The 13,034-nt window shown below is 38.6% G+C and overlaps 1 protein-coding gene and 1 non-coding gene across 2 annotated transcripts; both read left to right on the forward strand.

Moving 5' to 3' along the window:
• Positions 1–9,372: 9,372 nt before the first annotated feature.
• LOC130996092 (uncharacterized) lies at positions 9,373–10,934 on the forward strand. Its single transcript, XM_057921619.1, has 3 exons — positions 9,373–9,444; positions 9,521–9,696; positions 10,421–10,934. Exons 1-3 carry the CDS (start codon positions 9,376–9,378, stop codon positions 10,767–10,769), a joined length of 594 nt encoding a protein of 197 aa, XP_057777602.1. The 5' UTR covers positions 9,373–9,375; the 3' UTR covers positions 10,770–10,934.
• LOC130996423 (U2 spliceosomal RNA) lies at positions 9,980–10,175 on the forward strand. The gene has a single exon (XR_009092600.1). It is a non-coding gene; the product is annotated as a U2 spliceosomal RNA (small nuclear RNA).
• Positions 10,935–13,034: the final 2,100 nt, after the last annotated feature.

Consider the following 13,034-nt stretch of genomic DNA (forward strand, 5'->3'; position numbering starts at 1 on the left):
GAGGAAATGAAAACCAGACTAACAAGAGGCCATGGCAAGGAAATGCGCCGTTGGGACAATATCAGCAACAAGGACAAGGGAAGCAACAGGGTCCTGCCCCGGCTGGAGGCAGCCAAAGACAAAATGAAGTTCCCCTTTGTCCAAAATGCCACAAACCACATCGTGGTGTCTGTAAGGCTGGAACTGACAGTTGCTACACGTGTGGCCAGAAGGGCCACTACTCCTCACAATGCCCCAACAAACAGCAGGGCGCGGCAATCAGGGCCACTTATGCCCAGCCCCTGCAAGCAGTTCAAGGGCAACACCAGCCCCGCCAACAACAGCCATACCAGCAGCAATACCAACACAAGCACCAACAGCGCCAACAGCAACAAAGGCGGCAGCAACCATTGCCGCAGCAGGCGAGAGCCTTTGCTCTCACCCAAAACCAGCCCGAGAAAAACCAGGGAAACCTGGCAGGTATGGGCAAGCTTAAAGGTTTTTCCATAATGATCCTGTTCGATACTGGTGCCTCGCATTCTTTTATATCTGCCCCTTGCGTAGATACCGTAGGAATCAAATCAGAACGAGCTAAGTGTGCCTTAAGAATCACTACACCCTCAGGAGGAAGATCTACCACCACACATGTTTGCTCGAACGTAGAATTTGAAATAGGAGAACTTAAGATGGTAGCGAACAATCTTAATATTCTGCTCATGTGGGACGTAGATATGATCTTAGGAATGGACTGGCTAGCTGAGAATCACGCCACCATCCTTTGTAGTGAACGAAAAATTTCTCTTCGACCACCTGGAAAGGAACCGACGAAATTTCACGGCATAGGTATGAAGAAAAGAGTACCAGTGATATCCGCATTACAAGCCAGAAAAGAGATGATGAAGGAAGGAAGCACAGCTTATCTCGTCTACCTAAATGGGGAAGCTAGTGAAGACAAGAAGGTGGAAGATGTGGCAATAGTACGAGACTTTCCAGAAGTTTTTCCTGAAATATTGCCAGGACTACCTCCAGACAGGCAACTAGATTTCACCATTGATCTAGAACCTGGATCTGCCCCAGTATCAAAGGCACCGTACAGGATGGCCCCAAAGGAACTACAAGAATTAAAGGTGCAACTACAAGAACTCTTGGACTTGGGTTTCATCAGACCCAGTGTCTCGCCTTGGGGAGCGCCTGTACTCTTTGTCAAGAAGAAAGATGGAACCATGAGAATGTGCATTGATTATCGAGAGTTGAACAAACTGACGCTTAAAAACAAATACCCTCTTCCAAGGATAGATGATTTGTTCGATCAACTCAAAGGAGCCAGTGTATTCTCAAAAATAGATTTAAGGTCTGGTTATCATCAACTGAAGATCAGACCAGAGGATATATCTAAGACCGCTTTCCGCACAAGATATGGTCACTATGAATTCATTGTCATGCCATTTGGTCTAACCAATGCACCGGCAGTATTCATGGACCTCATGAATCGAGTTTTCCATCCATACTTAGACAAATTTGTCTTAGTGTTTATAGATGATATCCTCATCTATTCTAAGAATGACCAAGAGCATGACAATCATTTAAGAATCATTCTGGAGACATTAAAGACGGAGAAGTTGTTCGCCAAATTCAGCAAGTGCGAATTTTTGTTGAAAGAAGTAATGTTTCTAGGGCACATCGTATCAGCAGATGGAATCAAGGTGGACCCCGCCAAGGTGCAAGCCGTGCGCAAGTGGAAATCACCAACCACACCTAATGAAATCCGGAGTTTCTTAGGTTTGGCAGGATACTACCGGAGATTCATCGAAGGATTCTCTAAAATAGCGAGACCAATGACGCAATTACTTCGCAAAGGAATCAAGTATAAGTGGAACGAAGAGTGTGAAGCCAGCTTCCAAGAGCTGAAGAAGAAATTGACAACTGCACCAGTGCTAGCAGTTCCAGCAGCCGATAAAGAATACGTGATCTTCACGGACGCGTCCAAAAATGGGCTAGGTTGTGTGTTGATGCAAGAAGGAAAGGTCATTGCCTACGCCTCGCGACAACTAAGGCCACATGAATTGAACTACCCCACTCACGATCTGGAACTAGCAGCAATTGTGCATGCTTTGAAAATTTGGAGACACCATCTATACGGAGTTAGATGTGAAATCTTCACTGATCACAAAAGCCTTAAGTATTTTTTCGAGCAGAAAGATTTGAATATGAGACAGAGGAGATGGCTCGAGCTCGTGAAGGATTACGACTGCGGTATCAACTACCACCCGGGAAAAGCTAATGTAGTTGCTGATGCTTTAAGTCGTAAAACTCAATCCGAGTTAGGACTTCTTCTCACTCAAGAAGACACGCTTGTAAGGGATTTTGACAAATTGAAGATAGAAGTGGTTCAGCCACCGGCAACGACAAGAGCAATTATTGCAACTCTGGTAGCCGTCCCAGACCTCAGAGAAAGGATCGTCAGTGCCCAGAGAGCGGATGAGAGCTTGGAAAAAATTCGTCTCAAGATCCGAACAGGCACGCCAGGAGACTACCAAGAGGCAACGGATAACGCAGTTCTTTTTGAAAGAAGATTGTGTGTTCCCCATAACGAGGAACTCAGAAACGAGATCATGAGTGAAGCTCATGACACGCCCTATACCGCTCATCCCGGGAGTACCAAAATGTACCAAGATCTAAAACAGAAGTTTTGGTGGGACGGGATGAAACGAGATATAGCCTCGTTTGTAAAGCGTTGCCTTGCATGCCAGCAAGTGAAAGCTTTACATCAACGACCATATGGGAAATTACAGCCATTGGAAATCCCAGAATGGAAGTGGGAGCACATAGCAATGGATTTCGTGACGGGTTTACCCAAGACAAATAGGGGCAACACAGCTATTTGGGTAATAGTAGACCGTCTCACGAAGAGCGCTCATTTTATACCGATTCCAATTACCCATGGATCGGAGAAACTAGCCCAACTGTACATTCGTGAGATTGTACGGCTACATGGAATACCAATATCCATTACTTCAGATAGAGATTCAAAATTTACTTCTAGATTTTGGATCAGTTTGCAGAAAGAGTTGGGAACGAGATTAAACTTTAGCACCGCCTTTCACCCTCAAACAGATGGACAATCAGAAAGGACAATTCAGACCCTTGAAGATATGTTGAGGACAGTGGTGCTAGACCGAGGAGGAAGTTGGGAATCAGTGCTGCCATTAATCGAATTAGCCTACAACAATAGTTACCAGGCAACCATTGATATGGCACCTTATGAGGCGCTGTATGGAAGGAAGTGTAGATCACCACTTTACTGGGATGAGGTGGGTGAAAGAAAAATCCTTGGGCCAGATGCAGTAAGCGAGATGATTGAGACCATCCGCCGGATTAGAACAAGAATTAAAGAGGCTCAGGACAGACAGAAGTCTTATGCTGATACCCGACGAACCGAACTACAATTCCAGATTGGAGACAAGGTTTTCCTTAAAATATCACCCTCGAAAGGGATCGTTAGATTCGGCGTTAAGGGTAAGTTGAGACCCCGTTTTGTAGGACCTTATGAGATCCTTGAAAGAATAGGTCCCGTAGCGTATAGGTTGGCACTGCCACCTAGCTTTGGAAACGTCCACAATGTGTTCCACGTGTCACAGCTGAGACGGTACGTGTTTGACCCCAAACACGTGATTCACCAAGATGAAATGATTCTTAACCCAGACTTGACGTACGAGGAAAAACCTGAAGCCATTTTGGACCGAAAGGTGCAAGAGTTAAGGAATAAATCGATCGCGTCAGTCAAAATACTGTGGAGACACCATGGACCGGAAGAAGCAACGTGGGAACTTGAGGACCAGATGAAAGAAAAATACCCAGAACTTTTCACATAGGTATGCAAATTTCGGGACGAAATTTCTTTTAAGGGGGATAGTATGTAATGACCCGACTTTTTATTAAGGATTATATACTTTTAATTACTGATTTAAGGATTTATTATGGTAATTAGAGTTCAGCATCCATTAATAAAATACGAACTTATATGAATTTGATAATTTATATATGTGATGATTTTTTTTTTTTTTATTTTCAATAGATGATGCACTCAAAATATATTTTGAGTCCATTAATTTATTGTGGAGAATTTAACACTGAAGTGTTAAATATGAATCTTTTATCGATTGTTTACTTAAGCCCATGAGTAATTTAATTTATGTTAGAAGCAAGCTCAAATGGATTTTATGCTTCAATAAGAATTAGGCTTATATGTCTTAATGTATTTAAATGAGTTTGGAACCATATAATTAATATATTAATCTCTTAGATACTTTAATTTGAATAATCCTAAGCATGCTGAATCCTAAGCATGCTGAAGAATTTACTACGCATGCTGAAGAAATTCTTCAGTCTTACATGCCAGCTGAAGTGTTCATACTTGTAAGTTGAAGAATTTCCACGACCCTCACCACCCCATTTTTCTTTTATAATCTACACCATTCTTCACCCAAACCTCACCACTTCACCATTTCTAAATTCTGCAGTCTCAATTTCACACAGCAAGTTAAGGTAATAGAATGAGGATATTCATCTCTTTCAATTTATTTTTTTACAACTGACGTTTCTAATCTTAGTGATAAACAAAATCTGCAGAAATAAATATCTTCCACCACACCTATTCAAGGTATTCCCCTTTTATCCAATATATCAGAGAACCACCAAACGAGAATGATCCAAAAGAAAAATTTACATGTATTAACGTATGAACTGAAATTTACAGTATTTGATTTTTGCTCAAAATCCTATGCTATTTTGTGAACTGAATTGTGGCTTGAACCTACTGTGTGTGTGAGTCAAGGTCAGGAGGCGGCAGCCGCGGTGGCTCGTCGCCGGCGACGGAGCGGCGGCGGTGAACCTGCCGTTGTCTCCGATCTGCCAAGAAAGGGAAAGAGGAATTTCAGATTTTTAATTTAGAAAATGGAAAAAGGGGGAAAATAGAAAAGGAAGAAATTAGGGCTTACCTTAGGCTGCCGGTCGATGGAAGCAGTGGCGGCGGTGGCTCCGGCCTTCGGCTGGAGAAGATAAACCAGGCGCGGCGGCGGCTTACGCCGTGTCTGCCGGCGTGTGTGAGAGTTAGGGATAGAGAGAGAGGGAGAACGGGTGGCGGCCGTGGTGTTGAACGGCGGCGGCGGATCTGCCGCGAGGATGAGGGAGCAGGCGGCGGCCCGGCGATGGCGGCACACCGCGGTGGTGGTGTCTGCTGCGCCTGGGTCCAGCGGCCGAGAGAGCGAGAGAGATAGAGGTTGAGGTGAGAAGGAGGAGGCGATGAGTGAGGGAGGCGTCGGAGCCGGCGATTCTCGCCGAGGTTAGAGCAGGCGCCGAGCGGCTGTTGAGTGAGAGAGAGAGCGGAGGCGACGGCGAGGCGGCGCGCCGGAGGCTGCGCCGCCCTCAGCCGAACAAAGAGAGAGAGCAGAGAGAGTAGGGAGAGAGAGAGCCGAGAGATAGAGATAGAGAGAGAGAGGCGCATGTTTTGATGTGTGTGTGCTGAGTGTGTTTTATTGTGTGTGTATATTTAGGTTAGGAATTGGGCCGGGTTGGGCCGATTTTTTTTTGAAATGTTGGGCTCCCTCTTGGGCCGATTCTATTAATTGTTTGGGCCGAGACTTGGGCCGATTTTAATAAGTGTTTGGGCTCGGCCCTTTACAATAAAAGCTGATGGGCTTATTTCACTTAAAAGTTTTGGGCCTATTTTAATTTAAATGTTTGGGCTCTTGGTTAATAAAAAAAAAAAAACATGATAGACTTAATTTATCTAATTAATTTGGGCTTATATCTATTTAAATTATTTGAGCTCTTAATTATTAATTTAAATTGAGCTTGATTAATTTAATTATATATTGACCTTTAAATTAATTATTTAAATGGAGTTCTTTATTTCAAGTATTTATAAATGGATTATAAAATGAAATATTTTGAGTTAAACTCTTATTTAAATTAATTCTTTTCAAATGACTTATTAATATGGATTATTTGAAAATGATTAAATGATTTTAAAAATAAGAAAGCATGATCTATGATGATATAATTTATCTATGTAATATTATAGGATTTGTTTTTAAATGACGGAATATTTGACTTGATGACATAAATAGAACGAGTTATGATTAATGCGCATGTTGATGTTCGAATAAATAGTTTCGAACCTAAATGATAGTTATGTGATAATGTTTTGAGTTTAAGGTTTTGACGAGATAAGATTAATAATCCGACCTCATAAGACGAGCTTTAATTCCTTAAATAGGATTAGCATCTCATAATTTAATAAAAAGGAATATGAGCCATGCATAATTACATTACGCATCCTCATTTATTTGAGATGTTCCTCGAATTAAAATCTTGTTTTATTTTCTCGTATTAAAGGTCAAGCACAAGAGTTTAAGGCTTAGTCGTGAGTCTCTACTACCAGGTGGGCTTTCTATGTATAAACTAAAATTATATATTAGAATTGTTAAGACTTTATGCTTATGAATTTAAATGATATTGTCAATGCCTAAATGCTTTATGTTTTATTATTAATTGCCTATCTGATGTTAATCGAATTCGGATTCTGGATGGGACCGCAAATCCCTTCGGAATTAGTGTACACCTTGTGATCGTGAGTCATCTAGCGGGTTGGCCGATCATAGTGTCCGTAGAGGGAGGCCTCCCTCTCGGCACGAGTTACTGATATGGTGATTAATGATATAAAATACCTGCGCGGGTTATTGATGAAAGAAATGATATTATGTTTGGTAAATACGAGTCTTTAAAGGAAAACCCTCGTATCTTACTACTGTTGAAAGGCTTGACAATAAAATATTATGCATGTATGTAAATTTCGGCAAGTGTCCACTAAGTACTTTTGTACTTAGCCCTGCATGTATTTTTAAATGTGCAGGTTGAGCTGTGATCGAGGATGTAGTGTGCAAGCGAAGCTTTCGTCAATTTAGGACGAGAACCTCAGAGTGGAGTATATGTCTTCATACATATACTCAAGTTATTGTTATTCCGCTGCGAACACTGATTATGTTAAGATATTATGTCATTTGTCAAACAATATGTATTATTTAATAATGTGCTAAAACTATTGAGTACCCCGTTTTGGGATAATATTATGTACGGTCCCCTTGTGGCCTTCGTTGATATCTAGATATTTCGATTGATTTCCTTATACAAGTCGAGTCATCAAGAAACCGAATATGCCCCTTTCTTACTCCCGCTCCTAAATCCCCTCCCTTAGTCGCGGTTTCCCCGAATTTGCTATCCTTAGCAAGTGCGGTTGTGACAACAAGCCACCCGAAGCCCATACTACTGTCCATGACGTTTCTAACTGCCCCTTCATCGTGCTGTCCTCTGGAACTCAATTCTTCCCTCTCCCTTTCAGGGTTTAACTTCCATACGACAAATACAATGCATAATAAAAAACTAACACTTAGAAAAAGAGAGATCTGTTCATCATATCAAGAAATCGATACCTCAAGTGCATACAAGGGAGAATCCACACCTTCTACGGAACAAGCATGTAATACTAAATGTAGTCGAATCTCAAATAGCTATAGTTAATATTTCCGGTGCAAGGGATGAGCTGCTGCTGCCTGCAGGGACGAGCTGTACTGCTGCTGCTGTCTGCTGGGACTGGAGAAAGGGTGGGAGGCGCCGGTGGGAGAGGCAGCGGCGCCGGTGCCGGTGGGAGGCGGGGATGGGAGGTCGGAAAAGACAGAAAGGGAGGGGTGGAGGCGGGTGGAATGGGATGGCCGAATGGAACAGAAAGTCAGGAACCCTAAATTAATCACTAATGACTAATGTGAATAAATTAATAAATTAATTAATTAAAAAAACCGGTTAATCGGTTTAACCGGTTAACCGACCGGTTAAACCGATTAACCGGTTTACTGTGAGAGTACTAACAGATAACCGAACCGAACCGGGAAAAACCGATTTTCGGTTAACCGATAACCGGTTTTTCCGGTTCGGTTACGGTTTTAACCGAAAAACCGGCACCGGTTTACCAGCCCTAGCTCCTGTCGTTGCCGGAATTAGAGATTGTAGGTTAGTTCGTCTAACTTATATAATGTAGGCTATTAATTTGAATTTAGGTTAATATTAGTATGTTAGTATATGAATTTAGGTTAATTATATGTGAATTAATGAGTACATAGAAATTTATATGCTATCTATGTTTCAAATTTAGGTTAATTATATTAGTATGAATTAATGTGAAATTTAGTTGTTGTGTTGTATGGTATATGTGAATTAATGTGAATTTAGTTTGAATGTAATGTGAAATTATATGCTAATTATATATGTTCATTTCTATTAGATTTGTTTAAAGAATAAGAACTTAGTAAGATAATTTCTTTTAAATTTATTTAAAGAATTTAGGTAGGTACGACTCTATTAGATTTGTTTAAAGAACTTAGTTAGGTTTATTTCTAAATATTAGATTTATTTAAATAACTTAGTTAGGTTGATTTCTATATATTAAATTTAGTTAAAGAACTTAGTTAGGTTAATCTCTATTTAAAGAACTTAGTTAGGTTCATTTCTATTTAAAGAACTTAGGTAGGTTAATTTCTATTTAACCCAGGGCCTTCTCGACCACACTCTCAACCCATGGCCACCACACTCTCGACCTTCTCCCGCAGCTATTATCACGAATGGGAACAAGCAAAGACACACGAAGCTTCTTGTTGGACCCAGGGCCTGTCCTAATAAAAATGAGGCATTGGGCGAAATTATAAAAATGAGCCCTCAATATATATCGAACACAATACATTGAAAAACAAAAAAATGTTCATTATTTATAAAAATTAACTTCGTCTAGCATTTTTACTTGCAAAATCATCTACAACATAGTTAAAATCTATGTTATCTAAAATCTCTTTTTCTCTCTAGGGATATTGACCATCTCAATATGTTTTTAACAATTTTAATTTCGAGAAGCTCCTCTCAACTAATGCTACAGTAACTGATATAGTTAAGCATAATTTTGTTTTTGAATACACTTTCAAGTTCCAATTTTCCAATCTTTCTGATAATATGCAAATTATAAAAATTATAAAAAAAAAAAACTTGCATCAAACAGACAAAACTATTTAATTCCATTGCACAGAAAATCTAAAAACAAAGTTTCATAAAATATGTGATTATATGAATTTACTTACCTATAAAGCTCTCGTCTCAATTATTAATTTGATATGTATATTGAATATTTTATTATTAATTAAAGTGCATGATTTTTAGGAAAAACAAAAGAAAAAGATGAGAAGAAAAAAGCTAAAGGGAAAAGTACAAAACATTCTAGAATTTATTAATAATAAAATATTCAATATACATATCAAACAAGAGATATTCTAGATATTCACTCAAGGAGGTGCAGATATGGTCGACTTTCACATTTCTCAGATTTTTCAAGCTCTTGGCTCCCAAGATAATTACCTAAGGATCCAGGTACCTAACAATTAATTTATTAATTACTCCTAATTGTTTATCAACTTCATATTTATTTATTTTTGGAAATGTGCAGAACGATACTCTAGATGGGGTCGAGAATTCAGTGGATGTTGCAACGAAAGAGAACTTGCATAAACTTGTCACAATTGCTGAAGAAATGCTGGCTAAACCGGTTTCCCGGGTCGACTTGAGATCCGGTTTAACTGTGCCGATCCCAGATGGTGGAACCAATCAGGAAGCTCTTAAAAGGTAGCCATCTTTAGTCATTTTTTTTTTTTTTGAGGAAAATCTTTAATCAATTGTTTAATCGTAAAACCAATTTTCCAGACTATTACTTATTTAATTGGCTAATTTGTTGTGTGTACAAATTAATAAGGTAGCCATGTTTAACCATGAATGTTTCATGATTGCTTCACAAATCACAAAGGAACAAAATTATAATTAGTCCACTAGATTCCCACATCGAGTATGATGAGAAAGTTATCTTAGAAACACGAGGTATAAAAACTGAGGTCCGTAGAATTCAAAGCTCATACCTTTCTCGGCCTTTTGGCTAAGATCAAGTGTAGTATCTGTTCTTATCAGTTTAATATCTGATATGTGGGCCATCGGCTTACACGATATTAAATTAATTTCTTGAAGGGGAAGGCCCATCAAGGTAGCTCGCTATCTGGGTCTTCAAGCGTTGCCCGTGCGTTGCACCACTGCACGGGCCTGGCGCACCCCATCAATTCTAGTAAAATTTTAGTAATCCACATTTTGATACATTTGTTTGTATTTATGATCATTTGAATCAATTGAATTTCAAGTACTTAAATTTTAAAAAATTTAAAATTGAGAATTCAGTAATAAATTGAGAATTCAGTAATTTTTATTTGTTACTTCACTTGTTTGTTATAATCTCGCATGTATCTATTTATCGTTTTTGTGGAAATGTATTATGCTATCTAACATATGCTTGGCTAAAACACAGGTTTGCGTATTTATTGTCGAATGAACGAAAAGTTCGGGTGTGGAAGAATAACGTTGAAAAGAAGAGAGCAATTCCATTTGGTGGGTGTGAGGCACTCCAACATTCATGGAACACTTTGGTTGATTTTGCGCGTGCAGTGTCGGATGAAACCAAAGTTGTATTTTCGAAGCATGCTCAAATTCTGAGACCACGCTCCCAATTTAGGATCAACCCAAAGCCCATCGAAAAGTGGAATGGAGGATTTAGTTCGGTCCAAAAGAAGCTTATAATGAAATCCACATTTGCACCCTCTCCTATTTTCACTCCTCATTTCAAACTATTCTGCAACTCATCCTTATCTTCATGGTGATTCCTGAAAATGTTTTTATTCTTTTATTTGATTTTGTATTCGAAGAAAATTGCATTGTATTTGTTATTAGAAGCGCTTGCGTATTGAAGATACAATTAATTAATTAAAGACTATCGTTGAGATGACCTTCAAACTAGTAATATATTCATTCAAGAATTAGAGGAATTATTGTTTGGGATCCTTCACCCCTCCCCTCAGCCCATTGCTAACTCTCGTCTGTCCAGCTGCATCATCACTGCAGCAACGCGCACCATAACGGTCTCCACACAGCCCACCACACCCTGGACCCTTCTCCCGCGGCTACAGGATACGAATGGGAACAAGAACGACACACGAAGCTTCTTGTTGGACCCAGGCAGTGGCGGATCCAGGATTTTTAAATTGGGGGTACGAAAAAATAATCTCATAAATATAAATACAAAAGATACTTTAATATTAAAAATAGCACATCTTAAAAGACTGTTGAAAGATTATGTGTATTACATAATAGCTTTAATTAAAACTAAAGACATAATAATGCCTTAAAGTTGGATGAAATTCACACCCTAGGCTGCTGCATGAGTGAAATTTTCTCTGACTCATAATTCTATCTCGACTCTCACCTATTTATCTCTTTAGTTTAGTTTGTATCTTTTTAAATTAATTAACTTCTGCACATCACATCCGCCTTTTTTTGGGAATTAAGGAGCCCTCCGTTTATAAAATAAAATAAACTTTAAAGTTGGGCCCCAAGCCCAAATGAAATATAAGAATGGGGATAGGGAAGGTGACTCGCTTCTCACGTTCAGTTATTATTTAGGAGTACAAAATATATTAAACAATATATTTAATACACATTATAAGTATAATACTACTAAAAGATCAAATTTGGGGAACAGCTGTACCCCCATTGCCCCATGCTGCGTCCGCCACTGGACCCAGGGCCTGTCCTAATAAAAATGAGGCTTTGGGCGAAATTATAAAAATGAGGCTTCAATATATATCGTACACAGTACATTGAAAAACAAAAAAATGTCCATTATTTATAAAAATTAACTTCGTCGTCTAGCATTTTTACTTGTAAAATCATCTACAACATAGTTAAAATCTATGTTATCTAAAATCTTTTTTTCTCTCTAGGATATTGACGATCTCAATATGTTTTTAACAATTTTAATTTCGAGAAGCTCCTCTCAGCTGATGCTACAATAACTAATATTGTTAGCATAATTTTGTTTTCGAATACACTTTCAAGTTCCAATTTTCCAATCTTTTTGATAATATGCAAATTATAAAAATTATAAAAAAAACTTGCATCAAACCGACAAAACTATTTAATTGCATTGCACAGAAAATCTAGAAACAAAGTTTAATAAAATATGTGATTATATGAATTTACTTACCTATAAAGCTCTTGTCTCAATTATTAATTTGATATGTATATTGAATATTTTATTATTAATTAAAGTGCATGATTTTTAGGAAAAACAAAAGAAAAAGATCAGAAGAAAAAAGCTAAAGGGAAAAGTACAAAAAATTCTAGAATTTAGAAAAATTTTGTTAAAATTAAACAAAATAAACAGTTGAAAAGATTCATAATTTTTAAATATATAAATAACCCTCATTCATTGTTATAATTACAAAATCACCGTCGAAATTGATTTCAAATTAAACTTTGACCTTTTTATTATAATATTGATTTGATAATAAATTATGTTCTCTAATATTGTTTTGGTATACATAAAGTCTATGGCTAATGGAATATATTAAAAAAATTTAGGCCCTCAAATTTTCGGGACCTTGGGCCGTCACCCACCCCCGCCCGCCCTCAGGGTCGGCCTGATTCGATCGACATGAAGATGGCGAAGAATGAGATAGAAGACACGGGCTTGCTCGATCACACAAGATTCAAGAACAACAACCAACTTTGGTCTTCTCTATTTCACTCCCACAGCGCCACTCTAATCCCAATAATTAAACCATCGACGACTCTCTCTATTTCTCGACTAAGAGGGAGCAAAACATGAATGGGCCTCCCTAGGGGTTGCGCTTAGGTGTGTGGGCATTGAGCCCCCATGGAGTTGGGCCAAATAAGATTACAATTATGCCACAAAATCATAAAGAACTAGACCCGTCGATCGGTTTAGTTATCTGAATCGATAATTTCGATTACTCAAAACCTGGTCCAAATTTATTAATCAATCCCGAACCGAAATGGTTGTTTAGTTAACCAATAACCGAATCGATTAATTCAATCGATTGTTTAGGGTAACAAAACACTCATTT

The sequence above is a fragment of the Salvia miltiorrhiza genome, chromosome 7 (assembly GCF_028751815.1).
Source record: "Salvia miltiorrhiza cultivar Shanhuang (shh) chromosome 7, IMPLAD_Smil_shh, whole genome shotgun sequence".
In the NCBI taxonomy this organism is placed as follows: Eukaryota; Viridiplantae; Streptophyta; class Magnoliopsida; order Lamiales; family Lamiaceae; genus Salvia; species Salvia miltiorrhiza.